At 40.7% G+C, this 16618-nt stretch overlaps 1 protein-coding gene across 1 annotated transcript in view; it reads left to right on the top strand.

The window, feature by feature from the left end:
* The window catches only part of LOC117831480 (atrial natriuretic peptide receptor 2), a 76774-nt gene that overhangs the window by 33974 nt on the left and 26182 nt on the right, over positions 1-16618 (top strand). Inside the window, 7 exon segments of the mRNA XM_034710200.1 lie at positions 3149-3269; positions 5831-5905; positions 6872-6949; positions 11155-11259; positions 13108-13179; positions 13979-14138; positions 14221-14376. Coding sequence (XP_034566091.1) covers positions 3149-3269; positions 5831-5905; positions 6872-6949; positions 11155-11259; positions 13108-13179; positions 13979-14138; positions 14221-14376 — 767 coding nt within the window.

Raw genomic sequence — 16618 nt, forward strand, 5'->3', positions numbered from 1 at the left:
AGTGAGACACGGCCTGATCGATCAAACACATTCATGGATTACAAATACTCTTGAGCAGTCTTTGACGACAACCTTCCTCCGTCTTATTAACAAGGTGAAACAGTATTTAAAAAGAAAAAGCCCCACACTTTCAAACATTTAAAATAAGAAATTTCAAAAGTAGAAAATAGCACGTGTCCATCTTTGCCTCAACGGAAAATATGTTTATACGTATAAAGATTGTCCAGGCAGCTAGCTACAGAGTCAGGGGTTCTCATCTTCATTCAAACATGTCTGTCGTTTGTAACAGTGCTGTAAATTCTCAATTCCCATTATGAACACATGCATTCTTTAAATCCATTGTTCCACTCTTGCCGGTTGCTTTGATACTCATTTGTAAGCTAAAGTAACGCTCACTGACTTCTACATTTCATGGCGCCTCTGTTAAACGTCATCTTGCAGCTTGAGCCAGGTGGTGTGCAGCTCTCAGTTGATCTTGGAGTCTGCTGTGCAGCAGCACTAGTGTGAGGGGATGTTGAGCAGAGCAGCGGAGGCTCTGTTGTTTTAATGGAGGGGTTGGTCCAGCAGAGGTATTCACATACGGGACTTATGAAACAATAGGCCCAGTGTGGAGCCCCACACTTTGCCCCTCTAGCTGCCAGAGGTCTCTAAGTGAGGCTCCTTAAATAGAAAAATACCTTTTTTTTTTTTTGCGCTGGCGGGCATCAGAGCTTTAATGGTGCTTCCTGCCCTCAAAATGGAGCACGCGAGCTCAGCCTAGAAGAGTATTTGTAGACACAAAAAGCAGCAGAGATCCCTAGATTTCTGGAAAGACTAACAACACAGTTTATCCTGATGGAAAGAAAAGGCTAAAAAAATAAAGGGCCACTTTGAGGGCCAGCTGGGATGGGTAAAACGCGGTGATATGCAAACGCTGCAATAATTTCCTGCAGCCATCTGGAAGTGTTTTACACCTTTTAGATTGGGTTGGAATGTGTGGCCTCCTCTCGTTTTTCATGTGTTTCAAGCTGAAAATGAATTTCCTCTCCGGCTTTCATAACTCAGGACTAATAGTTTTATTTTGAAAATGTCTATACTTTAAATCATTAAGTGTTGAAAAAAAACTGACGCGCCTCTGAAATTTTCCCCAGATGTGTTGATTTGCTGGAATGCCTCCCCCAGTCTGCGGAGCAGTGATCGCTTCAGTCAGTCTGAAACTCTTAAATAACACTGAAAACATGTCAGAAATATGACTGACATGAAAATTACGAGATTAATTACGGCTAAGGCTTTGCAGGCATTTGGAGAATGTTTGCCTTTGTGGAGCGGGTTATATCCATTTCTGCTCCAGCTCACCGCCCAGAGGGGAGCAAAGTGTTCAGCACGTGTGATGGATCTCTTTAGGTTGCATCATTTGGAAAGTGTCGCTGTCTGGGACAAAGTAAATACAGGAATTACTCGCCAGCACTGTTTTATTGATTTATTTTAACTGCCAAGTATAATCAAGCTCTGATAGTGAGGGTAACAAAACATACCATAGCACCTTCACAGCAGCGGTCTGCTATGAAGAAATAACAGACCATGGAATGCCATGAAGGACCAATCAGATTCAACTGTTCATCCTACTTCAAAAACTTGAAATCACTCATCTTAAAATAAGAACGTATATTCAGTTACTTGATTTGACACAATAAAATCTAACATAACCGACATCACACTTAACCTGAAATACTGTGATGATAGCAAGACACAGCAAGAAACAACAAACCCAGAACATATCTCAGAACATCCGACACCAAGCCTGCACGATATGAATAAAATGCAGTAACATTTTTCAATATTTTGATATCAATAAGATAAATAAACAAATAATAAATAGTGCATATTAGTTCAAATAATCTACTGTTTATATCAGCTACCTGCTGTTCTTCATCTTTTACGGGTATTTGCAAGATATTTTTCAAGAATCCAAACGTCCAAAAAAGTATTTTTATCATCACATAATTATCACAAGTTAATCTGAGGTTAGCGGACAGCTCACTAAAGCTTCATCAGACTGCATCAAACACGTGTTAGAGCATGGCCAGAATACACAGGCCTCCATCTAACAGCTCAAATGTACCTGCATTGATTATATACTTTTAACAATTAGATAAATTAAGTTCCTGTGATGTGTTTATTGCTAATTCACATCCTGCGATTTTGAAAAATGTGTGATTTATTGTGCAGCCCTGGTGCACGGTCCTTGTTCATAATAGAACATAACAAATTACACAACAACTAACATAACTAGCATGAAGACCTCCATCTAACAGGTCAAATATTATCATGCTGAGTGAGAGAGTGTTGTTTATTTGCATTGAACTGGATTGGTATAAACTATTAGTCTTATTTATTGGGATATATCCAGACTTTCAGTATGTGTAGAGTGAAAATGCTCGTATGGCCGAGAGCATCTGGGTTTGCTCCAGGCCTGAGTTTTTTAAAAATAAAGAGAGGGGGAGTTAAAATAGAGGTAGGTTCTGATCATGTTTGTCATAGCTTTTTGCAGAAGAGACCTATGAGTCATCAAAATAGTCTCACTTTTATTTCAAGTTGAAGAAACAAGGCTGAGCCAAAACATGGAGAGTGAATATACCAGCCTAAATTTTATCAAAACGCTAACGAGCTGTTTTACTTGGAACTGTTATAACTTATTGAAAACTTTAATGGAAAATTGAGTCTTACTGTCTAATGGTGCTGCATATAAGAACATGTGTTTGAAATCAAGAGCCCTTTGTCCAGGAATGTAAAAATGCACCTTCAAAGTAGTTTTCCACTTCATCAGAGTTCAATAGGTAGAGCATATGGACCAGTGAAGTTAAAGATGTAGTAAAATGCAAACACACAAGCCTGCACGCATCAACACAAGCGCAGAAGTTCTGCAATCAGATGTAAAACTACTTTGTCAGGAAATAACAAGCTGAGTTGTCCTGATGTTTAAAATGTCAAACCAGCAGTCAGGAGATCTCCTCTCCTCTCATGAATAAAGTAAATTAAGAGGGTTTTTTTTCACCATAATGATGAGTTTATGGTGAAAAAAAAAATGTCATTTTATGCAGGGAGATTATTCTGCTCCTCTTTGTGCTTCTGTCCTTGTTGACTTCAGCACCTGGTTTTTCTCTTCCAGGAAACTGAAGCTGGAGAAGGAGCTGGCTGGAATGCTTTGGAGGATTCGGTGGGAGGACCTTCAGTTCGAGAGCCCCAATAAATACCACAAGCGAGCCGGCAGCCGCCTCACGCTCTCACAGGTAGAGAAGCTCCTTGAGCGAGTGTTTATTTTTACACTCAGAAAAAAATGATAGAAATGTGCAGGTGAGATGACCAAAACAAAGAGCGGAATGACGTCTGAGAGTTTCAAACCAAGTGTCACGCTGACACAATCTCATTTTAGTCTTTTGACTGATCAGTCTTGCCTTGTACTTGCTCTGTATGCACCTACTGTGCATACTAAAATAAATAAATAAATACATAAATAAATAAACATTTACATACTGTGAACCATGCAAATACCAATTCATGTTGCTTTTACAGAACACTCAGTTGTATTACATTGTTTTAAATCTTACTCTGTATTTCTTTTGCGATCAAATTGTTACTATTTTAAAAGATATGCAGCACAATGAAACATCAGCTGTATGAGATTACTATATATTAATTCAGCTGAAGGTGTCCAGTTAACAGGGTCACTTTTAAAACCGTAACACCGGAAGGGGCGCATTAACGGTGGGATGAAAGAAGACTACTGTTACAAGCTGCTAAATCAAGTGAATCACAGCTTCTTCTTTTGAAAAGTACACACACACACACACACACACACACACACACACACACACACACACACACACACACACACACACACACATACAAAAACGATAGAACAAATAAAAACAAATGAAAGAAAGAGGAATGAAGTGAATCACAGATGTGTGTGATGTTATTGTGGACGGCGGGCGGAATAAACACACTGCGGTTAATCTACCAATCAGACACGTTCAGCATTGCAGGCCCTGCCCCCCGAAAGTCCCGGGACCTTTAAAAGTACTACCCCCCTAGCAGGGGCTTTTTAGGGGGGAGATTAACTACCCCTGAACTAAATTTAGACCCTGGGTCCACCTGTCCAAGCACACGTAGTTCATGGGTAAAGTTCCTCTGGTCGAAAAAACGCCTCAACACTCCTCATCACATTCATCCACTGATGATAGAGGCCACTATTGTGAGGAATCATCAGTATTAACTAATTCCTGTCACCTGAGACAATTCAGGGTTCAGTGTCTTGCTCAACGACAGCTGGGATCGAACAGCCAACCTTTCAATTAAGAGACGATCGACTGTACTCTGACTTTACTTTAGGCTTCATGTTATGTATTTATTCATTCATAGGGTCTATTTTGACCTCTTTAATCTATTTTGTACGCTGCTGGACCTGAGTAACATTTTTCATACCTTCATATTTTTAAGATGATTGAATGACAATAAAGTGAACCTTGAACCTTGAACTTTACTGCCGAGCCACTGCGGCTGTTTCATGTTGCTAATAAAGCTTTCAGGGCAGCGAATCTGTCACTTTGAGTTTCTTGCATCCTGTGAGGTGAAGATGATGTGATTGTATGTTTCTCTTAGACAATAAAAGCGTGTAATTGGACAGCATGAGTGTATTTAGAGATGTTTTATTTGGCATTTTTAAAAGCAGAGTTTGTTTGTTTTTAAGTGTTTTTTTAATTGAATTTTAAAGACGTGTTGCTCTGCTTGGAGGAAAAAAAAAAACAGTTGAGTTGGCATCTCTGATCATTTCTTCATAATTCACAGTTCCAATCTGCCTTTTATATCATTAGTGCTGCTGGCTCAGCCCACAGAGTGTGATTAACAAGTTGTTGTTCTTTTGGCGTGTTACGTTGTTTTGTCTGCCAGCGGGAAAGACTCAACACTGGGTTTACAGCTTCATTCACACATAACTGATTATCAGTTTGAGATGTCTCAGCTCTGAAGCTCGACCTGCTAGGTGGAGAAATGTTGATTCGAAACGTTTGAAGTTTTAGACCTTCACATTTAAACACACTGTGTTCTTTGTATTAAAAGACAGCTTCTGAGAAGCGGCTTAAGCTCCAGCCCTGAGAGAGTGGAGATCTCTTTGTTAGTTTACACATTCCTGAAAGCTTTCCCGATGGTTTATTGAAGGTGGCTGGGTCTTTGCGGTGGCAGACGCATATTAAATGATTGTTAAAATAAGCCCTCGTCTGGCCCGGCTCCCTACATCTATAATACCTCATCAACTTCTTTAAGTATCGGGTTCTGTTGTCTCACGCCTAATGCATCTCCCCTTGGGTTGTGTTTCATTCCACACGTGCGAGCGTTCAAGAAGAGCACATGCACACACCTTTTTCATTACTGCTTTTCGGTCCAATTCCCGGGATAATGTGTGTGTGGAAAACACAGTAATTTTCCAGACCGATGTATTTTCCAGTGTGCCATGTGCTGCTGGTATTTGCATTCTATACAAATGTGTAGTCGCCTGTGCTGGCTGTCTGTATGCAGAGCGCCCACTTGATTTTTATTCACTGTATGTGCACTGCAGGGATTTGCACAAGGACTGGAGCTGGTGTTAGAAAAGCTGAAAACACTCTTTAATAGAAGAGAAGGCAATTTCATGTTACTCTGAGAAGGTATTTGGAAAAGAACTTCAGTGAAGGAACTCTTTTTAGGAAGCTACGTAGCAGCACAGTCTAAAGTGACCACATTTAATCCTCTTTGCTCTAATCTACACACTGCTAACTGCTTTTTCTCTTCTCATTTCTCCTCTCAACCCTCCCAGAGAGGCTCCAGCTATGGCTCCCTGATAACTGCCCATGGAAAATATCAGCTATTTGCAAAAACGGGCTATTTTAAGGTAAGGCTTAGTGAGTTCTGACATTTTCAACTCCTGCGCACTCCTTTCCCACCCACACATGTGCACACACTCGCAGAGAAAGCTGGAGAGCTGGAGAGAGAAAGAGAGAGTGTGGGCGAATTTAGGTAGTTGGTTTTAATGTGAGCTGCAGAATGCGTCAATTTTCTTTTTCTATTTTTTTCCTCCTTTCTTTGTTTCTACTCTCCCGCCTCGCAGTCTGGACATGGCCATCAACTTGTTGCTGCGGTTAATTTAACCGTTTAAGACGGAGGAGGATAGAGGAAATGTGACACAAAGACAGCCTGCTGAATAATGAGATAGATGTCTTTGTTTTCAGCCATGTGATGCAGGTTTTATATAAATGCTGATGTCACGGTACACTTTGAGCGTCTCACAGTTCATTGAAGGTATTGATGCACTTCTCAAATTCAGCACAGGCAAGAGATGATTACATCTGACACCTCACTTTGAAGAGAGAGAGTGCTTTAAGAGCCACAAAAAAAAACAATAAATACTGAAAAATAAGCTCTGAAAAGAAGTCTGATGTCTACTCAGACTGACTGTAAATTTCCTTCTGAGTAAAGTTGAAGCTTTAGCATTCACCAGTACATGATGTATTATTCTTCAGTCTATTATAAAGTCTGTAGTTTGGAGATATTCACCTCATCTTTTTGGTTTAGTGATCTGAACACATCACAGCCCTCAGATGAAAATGTTCTCAGACTGAAATAGACCCTAAACGCACAACTACACGATACTGTAAGATGTTCTCTCCTCTGCATGCTACTCGATTCCCTCTCTCCATTTACATGTCTTTTAAATACATTCAGTCGTCTTTTTTTAGTCCCTTTTGTATATTTAGACTGGTGCACATCCTCATTATGGTCTGTACTTATGAATCTGTGTATAAGCTGCTCTCTGCATCCACTTGATTTATTGCTCTGTCTATTTTCTCGCTGCACACAGGGGAACCTGGTGGCCATCAAGCATGTCAACAAGAAGAGGATCGAGCTGACCAGACAAGTTTTACTGGAACTCAAACATGTGAGTGATCAATAAATGTGAACCCTCTGAAGGTTGAGAGGATGATTTTTTGACGATCAAGCTCAGTGAATTCATGAACGCATCATTGCAACCTTCGAAACATACAAGATTACTCCTTAAAGAAGAATCTTTACATTTAAAATTAGACAAAAAGACAAATTCTCTGGTGTTTGAGGAGAGTATTACCTTTTAAAATATATATACCCCAAAATGTAAATAAAGAGGTCAAAAGAGCAGCTGTGTCTGTCTAACGAATCAAATGGATTCTTCAGGCTGCATGTCCAAACCTAACAACTCTCATGTACTGTAAGGGATAATGCTTTGCGTTGGGGTCTTACTCGCCCTGATGGGATTCTAACTTCCATAACTCCCAGTTACACTTTCCATTGTCCTGTTTATTGCATGGCTACCAACTACCAATATGAACAAGCTGACACAAAATATTGATTTATAGATGATTTAATGATCTAAATATGATTTATCAATACAGCTTAATGAATAGTCTTACAGACTCCATGATCAGTAACACTTCCATGTCAACAAATTCCTATTTTAATTCATGTCAGGTTCACACATGATCCTGCTGCTTATTTGTTATCATTCGTATTAAACTGAACATTTCTATTGACAAGGTGAGCCAACGTTTTTGCCAGTGTCAACAGGCAGAAAGGAGATGTGCTAGACTCCTTCCTGCGGATTGATTAGATATAATATGATATGTGTGATCAGCGTATCCCTGCCGTAGCTTTTGCTTTGAGAATGAATCACTGTTGCAATGGGGTTTTGACCAATAAGAATCAAGCGTTTCACTCAGTGAGGTAATAATAAACAAGAATGCACTTAAATAGCTCAAAATAAATGTTCCTACAGTTCCAAGGTTTAAATTTCCCTTTAAGTCTTTTCTAATATTTCCTCTCCGTGCATCAAAACTTTGCTTCACAACATCGTCATGTTTCTGTTTTTTCTAGCTTTTAATGCACCGTATAAATTAATATTGACCTCTCTTAGGTTCTTTATCAAACAGTTTTCTAAGGACGTGGAGGAAAGTGCTTCACAGAAATATTGTTTTGCATTGTTTGTAATATTAGATCAAACATTTTATACCTGCACAAAAGAAACATTTGGTAATACATTTACATACTTAATGCTGCACTAATCAGTGTTTTTGCTTTTACTACATGCATATAAAAAGGGTTGCTGATGGCTATCCATTCATAAGAGGTATTCCCAGAATGCTTCTATAAATCCTTATCATCAAATCTTTACTGGTTTGGGATCTTATGGCTGTTATTGTGTGGGTTGCTGGTCATATCAGAAGTCCACTTTCAGTAAGAATGAATATCTGAAAACGCCACACCCACTACCTGAAACTAAATGACAAACAGACAAAGTGACTGTGATTGTTCAAGTGTCGCATTTGGCAGACATTTCCCAGAGAAGGTGGTGGAGACCAAAAATCTGGATCTAAATCTAAATCATTTTCTAATCTAGAAAACGGAGATAAAGTTATATGTCGGCTTTGTCTGATTAAATTGGCGTATAACAGCTTGACTGGAGCGATGAGTAACCAGCACAGGCATGTGAACCTTAACCTTTCAGGAGGACTTAAAGGGGGTGGTGCTAGCTCTGCTAACTTCAGCCACACTCTGCAAACCAATTCAACATTATCTACCTGCAGACTTTGTGATCTGTGTTGAGCTGTGTTGAATAATTTATGCTTTACTTTGACTTCTTAGAGTTTTTTCTTACTTTTAGTCCAGTTTGTTAGTCAGAATTCAAATTTCTGTATAAGAAATGAGTCACTTCTGGGTATCCTTAATGCTGACAGCTTTGCACTGGATGAGCAGAAGATAGTGGAGGGAGAAATCGATGGAGGCTCGTCGGAAAAGGTCACCCGTGTAACCTTTAGCATGAACACCTTTTCTTTTAATGGTCACTGTTAATGATCTCTCCTCTAGTGCTCCCTCTGGACACGATTTATATTTTTAGTGCTGTTTCTGATATTTTATTAAAAATAATTAATCCTCTTCCTTCCATTTTCCTTATTATTATGCAGAGAACAACCTCTGTCCTGCTTATAGTTTCACTTCTAATCACTGTACCTGAGAGGAATACAGAACTCTTGTATTAGCCTTTTTTTTCTCTATCTAGCAGCTTTTTAGTCCTCAATGTGAAAAAAGAGACGTGTTTGGAGAACGTGCTGACGACTTATCAAGTCGCATTCAGCTCATCATTCTTTAATTCAGGGAAACAACCATGAATTGACATTATTGTACTTGTAAACACTGCAGGGGAACAAGCTTCGTACAAGGTTCAATCATTGTACCTGCCGTAGGAAACTTACGGTTTCTACCTCAGGAGGACATTAATCAATTTCTTCTTTATTGGAGATTGATTCTCTTTGCTGGTTGTGTCACCTGGATGCCTGTATTGCCTGCACACACAGATCCACTGCAGCTTGTTAACACCTTAATCTGTCTCTTCAACATCATCAACAGCAGCTGTTGATGAAAAGGTCTCTTTGGCTGGGAAATATTTACAAGCAGGCGATCAGTAAGCTGAAGGAGAGAAAAAAAGTCCACATAATTTATGTGGTTTAGTGATGGAAACACAGTGTGGCACAGGAAAACCCTTAACTCGGGAATTACATGGGCGCTCATGAACAAGATGGATGCTGCTGGGGGAATACTTTTGGCCATTTCTCCACTTCTCCAACTCTTTTTGCTGAGTTTCTTTCTGTCCTTGCTTTGAGTGTTGGTCCCTTTTTCGTGCAAGTTGGAGGAGGGCAGTTCTTGGACTCCTCTGCGGCCCCTCGGTCAGTCAGCAGGCACACACACATGAGGGAGAGGGGCTGCTGTCTGAGCTGCCAGCTTCTCGGATGCCCCGGGGGCTTGATCGGCTGTCAAACCTCAGCTCATGAAAAAGGCAACCAGATGGGGGAAGAGACTGTGCCTGCCAGTGGAAACTTAACCACTTGTCTTCCAGCACCTCCCCCTTGTCCCCCCCTACATCCTTACTCCAACACACACCAGAGTGCAGCAGGGGAAATTATATAGGCCAAAGGGTATGCTAACATCCCTGCTGCCGTGAAACAGGAGCGACCGACTCCCCCGTGTTTTGCTGTGAGAGCAGCTGTCACTCACTGTGCTCAAAGATGAAAAGTACACTGTTGAAATTACAGACACCATATTTAAATGTTTCTGACTGGCTGAAGAAAGATTTTCCCCCCTTTTCTGTGCTCCTTCTGTCTGCACTTGACTTGAAATAAAGGCAGACAGAAGTGGGACATCTACGGATTTCTATAAATCAATCAATCAATCAATCAATCAATCAATCAATCAATCAATCAATCAATCAATCAATCAATCAATCAATCAATCAATCAATCAATCAATCAAGCTTTATTTATATAGCACCTTTCATACAAATCAAATGCAACCCAAAGTGCTTTACAGCGATTGAAAACAAGAAAGAAGCAGAATTGAAATATAGTCTTATGTCTCAAGTCTCAATATCTCTATCAGCTCCTCTCAGATCCTCCAGCAGGCTGTTCCATCGTCTTAGAGCGCTGTGGCTGAAAGCAGCGTCACCAAATGTTTCTGTTCTACTCTGAGGAACAGCTAAAAGAGAGGAGCCGAGGATCTGAGAGAAAACAACCAGGCCTTTTCACACTTTCTCATAAAAAGGCCAGAAAACGTTCTCCAAGTTTCCTCTAAATCAGCAAACCTTAAACATCTCTGTTTCCATACTTCTAATATTCAAAGTGATTCATGTTTTGGAAGACGTGCTGTATCGTAAAATCAACGTGTGCTTATTTTCCATGTAAAGCAGTTTTACACGTCCTGCCCGCTCTGCTCTAATACTCCTGCTCCTACATCCTCTCAACACCTCAACCTTTTTTTCCCTCATCCTCAGCACACAGGCTCATTCATAACCTCCAAGGGCAATTTATGCACATGCACATGTTTCAACTGGGTGCCCTGAGCAGGAATGCGTCTCAACACGTAGAAAAAGACACCAGTGCCAACTGGCCGACTGCAAATAGACTATTTTGATGAACTTCTGGCAGCGTTATTCTGAAAAAGCTTGTGTATATAAATGAGTCGTCAGTCGCCCTCCCCGTCCTCTGTTTCCATGGCTTTGGGAATGTGATGTTTGGAAAGTGTTGCACTCAAGTTGCTGTGTGTTTGTGTGGTTATTTTCAGATGAGAGACGTTCAGTTCAACCATCTAACCAGGTTCATCGGGGCCTGCATTGACCCTCCAAACATCTGCATCGTAACAGAGTACTGTCCCAGAGGCAGCCTGCAGGTAACATCTCCTTCACTTGTAAACATTACAGCTCTGCTGCTGAAGAAAGTATAATAACTCTATATCTGTTATTATCTCCCTGCTTTATGTCCGCCTGCTTCAAATATTGTTTGTTTTGTTTGTTCCTTCACTTGGATGTTTCAAAGTAAAAGCAGGCTGCAGAGTCAGACATAGAAATCTGTTTCAAATGAATCTTGTGAAGTGGGAAAGTTTCTCTTCAGGATATGTTTGAAGCGACAGAAGTTCAGGACTTCAAAACAAGTCCAGAGAACGTTCAGAGTCGACACCTTTCACGCATGGTGGTCACGGTGGTCACAAAGCTGTTTTCTATGACATGCATGGGTTTTAATGGATAGGTTTCACACCAACCACAACACTGCTACCCACTGGCCACCTGTGTTTGCTCTAGGGATGTGTGGATCAATACTGAAATATCGATACTTCTGAAACCAGATCTTTATGCTCTAAAATCGATTCAATACTTCAGTCATTTGAGGCAATGTATATCATTAACAGGAACACAGTTGAAAGTAACTAAACTATTGAGATCTTATCTAAATGATACGCGGTTGGTGGGAACTACTAGTTCTTAATAATTAAACAATAATTTATTTTAATGGTTTTATTGTTTTACTTATTTTCTTTTTTTGTGTTTAAAACACAATTTTCACATATTTTGTATGATTGTGTCCTCTGTTTGGTTTTTCTGTTGTTGTATTAGCTCGGCTTTATTGTAAATGACGCCGCTACCTCGATATACTTACGAGTTTAAAATAAATAAATAAATAAATAACTCAGAAATACACTACTTTTTTTTAGATTTGCCAGACACATTAGGTGTATTTGCACAAAGTATCGGTATCGGATCGGTATCGCCAATACCATCCTGAATTTTACACAGTATCGGATCGGAAAGGAAATCAGTGGTATGGAACATTACTAGTTTGCTCACCTTTTGCAAGCTAACTTGTCAGGGTTTGTTCTCAGTTGTGGGGCCCCAGAGCTGAGACAGAGACAAAGTGGGGATTCTAGTCAGTTTATTACACACAAAACTGAAGAAAACAGAAAATCCAGGATGCTGGATCCAAACGCTGGCCTTGGGAAAAACCTGGTGTGCTGGGAGATGGCTGCACACAGAGAAAAAACACTGCAGGTCAGGCACAAGGGAAAAAATCAGGACACAGACACATCTTCAGCAAATGACTTGACGTTAGTTATAGGGACCAGTGGCGAAGGAATAAACAGGCACTGAAGTGTCAGGAGGAACAGGTTTATGTAGTTGCACAGATTGGGACTTTATATGTTATATCACTTAACATATCAGCCCTTCAAAAACAGAGCTATGGGGCCTAGCGGTCCAAGCGCGCCCCATAGCTCTGTTTTTGAGGGGCCCCACAGAGGCCATAGCCCTCGTCCAAGAGGTCGCAGGTTCGATTCCAGCCTCGACCATGTCCTGCATGTCTTCCCTCCCTTTCTCTACTCCCCATATTTCCTGCATCTCTTCAGCTGTCCTATCAATAAAGGCAAAAATGCCCCCCTAAAATATATATGTAGTTATTAGAAAAGTAATAAATTCACAGTGTTGCTCTTGGAAATGGTGATCTTCATGAAAACACCTGATACACTGATGAGGGCCGGGTCGGTACAGAATTAGACTGATATGTCACAAAATTCAGCCTAAAATTGAGGATGAAAAATGATAAAATTGGATGTTATTTATTTTAATCTCACATTTAACTTTTAGTCCCTCTCGGCTCTCGGAAAAGTTAAAGATAGATCAGAAGTAGACGTTTTGTTCTCGTCTGTAAAGTTTCCTGTTTCATTTTTGATCTGTTTCTGTTTTCTCAGGATATTTTGGAGAATGAGAGCATCAATCTGGACTGGATGTTTCGCTACTCGCTGATCAATGACATAGTGAAGGTAGGTGGAGGTCAGACGGTAAACACAGAACAGACACAGAAAGCTGCTCAGACGTATTGACTTATATGATCTTTTTAGGCTTATGCTGTCAGATCAGGTCACTTTTCAGAGTTAAATGTGTTGCATTGGTTGCCTTACAGCCACACAGAAAATATATCTAAGTTGCCATGGTTTCATGAGGAGTTTGTGAAAGAGTGAGTGAGGCAGTGAAAGAGAGTAAGAGAGTAACAAGCACAAAAATGTATTTTTGGCTCAGCGCAGTGGGTGAAACTTCAGTAAATGTTGCTGTTATATCGTCTAAACTGGGACAGATAATCATAAACTTTGCTGAAGTTTCCTTCCAGCTTAATCAAAACTAATCAGGGACTCAGTTTAGAAGATTATTTTAAATCTGTCTCCACAAAGAGGCTTTTTGTGAAGAGAGCGGCCTCTTGGATGGATAAGATGTCGAGCTACATGCGTGTTGAAACGCTCCGGCCAAAATCTCTCCACACAGATAGCAGCACTCTGCAGAGAAGAGGCGCTGCTGAAGCTTTGAGGGATGTTTGACTCACCGTTTCCACCAAATATTGAACATAAGTGCATTCAGTCCCCTCACCAAAGGATTTAACAGTCATTTCCCAGACGTTCACCGTGACTGTGAGGTCCTTGAAGCACAGCCTCTTTTAAAACCTTTAGCATACATCAACTTGTCAAAGCAGATTACTTCCATATGTCTGGATTTCTGTTTTCATGTATGATTTGCTCTGTAGGGAAAAAAACATCCCTTAATGCTTGATTTAACGCTCCTCTCCACCAGGGAATGAACTATCTCCACAACAGCTACATCGGCTGCCATGGAAATCTGAAGTCATCTAATTGCGTGGTGGACAGCCGATTTGTTTTGAAAATCACGGATTATGGTTTGGCCAGCTTCCGTACGTCCTGCGAAAATGACGACTCGCACGCACTCTATGCAAGTAAGTCTGAACATTTTCATTCACAAAAAAAACATCAGCTCCTGTTGTGTTTCTGAGCGCCTCTCACTGTTTGGCTTTTCAGAGAAGCTCTGGACAGCTCCTGACCTGCTCATATATGACCGACATCCTCCTCAAGGGACTCCCAAGGGTGATGTGTACAGTTTTGGCATCATACTGCAGGAAATAGCTCTGAGGAGTGGGCCTTTCTACGTGGAGGGCATGGACCTCAGCCCCAAAGGTAAACACATTCGTCTTTTGTAGGCCTCTAAAGGTCAGATGGCCACTGCAATCCTTTAACTCAGCAAGCATGCAACAGAGTATCGTGAGAAATCAACACCAAACATTATCAAGCTTCTTTAAAAGACTATTCTGAGACACAGAGCCCAAAATGTCCTCAAGGCTCCCTTGAGAAAAGACAGAGGCTCACATAATAAAAACTTCATTCAGAGGCTCTTTCACTGCATTAAAGTGGACCTTTGCTAAAGTCAGACAACCCTGACCTTTTTCTTGCGTGTCCCCGCGGCTATGAACACAAACAGGGAACACATGTTGTCCAGATGTCAGGGGCAGGTGGAGTCAGACAAGTAACATGTCTCGAATCTGGGACAAGACGACACGACAGCTTCTAGAAACAACCAAAGCAAAACACAAAATAAGAGAAACTTTAAAATAAAAGTAAGATAAACCGGTGTTGAATTTCTGGAGGAAGCTTAAATAGTGACATGCTATTTTAAAAGTGCTGCACGCATTTTCAAAATTTCAACCCATGCATGGTTTTGCAGCTTGGACATTTGATTATGTATCTTAAAATTTGGCAAGGAAGGTATCAGGGAGTTGCAACCTCCAACCCCCGTCTCCCTCATTCAACAAGACATTAAAGTGTACAACAAGACAGATATTGATCCACAGCATCAAAAGCCATGATGAAGCAGCAGCAAGAGGTTTCCTTTGCTAAGCAGTTCTTGGATTTGTAAACCTGGGCTAAATATTCCAAATTAAAATGGAGCCTTAATTTCTAATCAAGTGCAAGTTTGGTAATTTTACCAATCCTGGTGTACTTTTTAGGACATCCTGTTCGGCCAGCAGTTAGCAGTCAGGACTTCCTTTCCTGTGTGAGACAGAATCTCAGTGAACCAGAGCGGGACAGGTCTATGAGTGTGTATGTGAAGCTTCTGCTGTGTGCTTGGCTCTTGCGCACAATGTGAAATCGCACACTGAGACTCCAATACTACGCATGGATCAGTGTTAAAATGCGAAGGCTTGTTCATCAGGGTGCTGTCTTGGTCTCACAATATGAATTGGCATCAGATGACTGGCTGCAGGTTTCCTAATTCTGTTACGGTGGATTATGTTTTGCCCAAGCGGCAACCTCTGGTCTCAAAATATAAACTGCAATTCATCGAGAATCCGCTTTAGGCTGGCTGCAGAAACACCGTAAACCACATACACACCCATTCAAAAAAGATGATCTCTGCAGCATTAATAAACATGTTTACAGTCTGGTTCAAAAAACAGCTTGGCTCTATGTAGCTAATTTCTCTATCGGCACACACTGTACGGGGTGAATTTATTTCTAACAAGGTGGTTCAGACAATATTAAGATTAGAGTTTTTGCCCAAATAAGGACATGACTGACTTGACTGACAAGCGGGAACACATAGCTGTTGGCTAGGAGGCTCAAACTCTGCCTCTTTACCTCACACTAAGTTTGGTTGAGTTCTGCATTTCCAATATGGCTGCCTCCGACGATTAGCTTCAAAACAGCGCTCAGAAACATATGGGTGACGTCACGGATACTACGTCCATTATTTATACAGTCTATGGTTTTGCCTTTTTGGTTTCAGACTTGTTTTCCTCTGCACAGTTAAAGCATGATGAAGAGCTAATGGAGCTCAGTATGCAGACTACAAAGAAACAAAAACTCCACACACACCAAAATAAGTCCTTTGCCCATAGATTCTGCATCTCTATACAGAATCTGGAAGAGGAGATTAGTACAGCACCAATACATTACTTAAGCAGTCAGCCACCAAGCTGGCTGTAATTGCTGCAACTTGATGCTGGGGGTCAAATGTGCCATCCATCAGAGTGCTTGTTTTTGCCACAGATGAGCTTAGATTGGGAGAGTAAGTGACCGACAACATTATGGAAACGGTCTTTTCCTTTTGTTAACCAGAAACATCTGTGATATATCTTTTTCAAAGCCACCAGACTCAGTTTACCAAAAGAGTGATTTCACCCTGCAGAAGTCAGAGTAGCTACTCCACCGCAGCCACGATCACTTTGCCAGTTTTTGTGTTTGTGACTTTGGTGTTTTAATGGTGAGGTTGGATCAGACAAAACATTTCTGAAACACACAAAAATACAAAAAAATAAACACTAAAGGGCAGAGAACGACCAGCAGCCCCGTGTTCTGAAATGCATAATTACTGTTTTTGTGTTTGGAGTCTGGTGGCCTTGAAGAGAGAAAAGTAATGGCT

Source organism: Notolabrus celidotus, chromosome 19, assembly GCF_009762535.1.
Source record: "Notolabrus celidotus isolate fNotCel1 chromosome 19, fNotCel1.pri, whole genome shotgun sequence".
NCBI classification, from domain to species: Eukaryota; Metazoa; Chordata; class Actinopteri; order Labriformes; family Labridae; genus Notolabrus; species Notolabrus celidotus.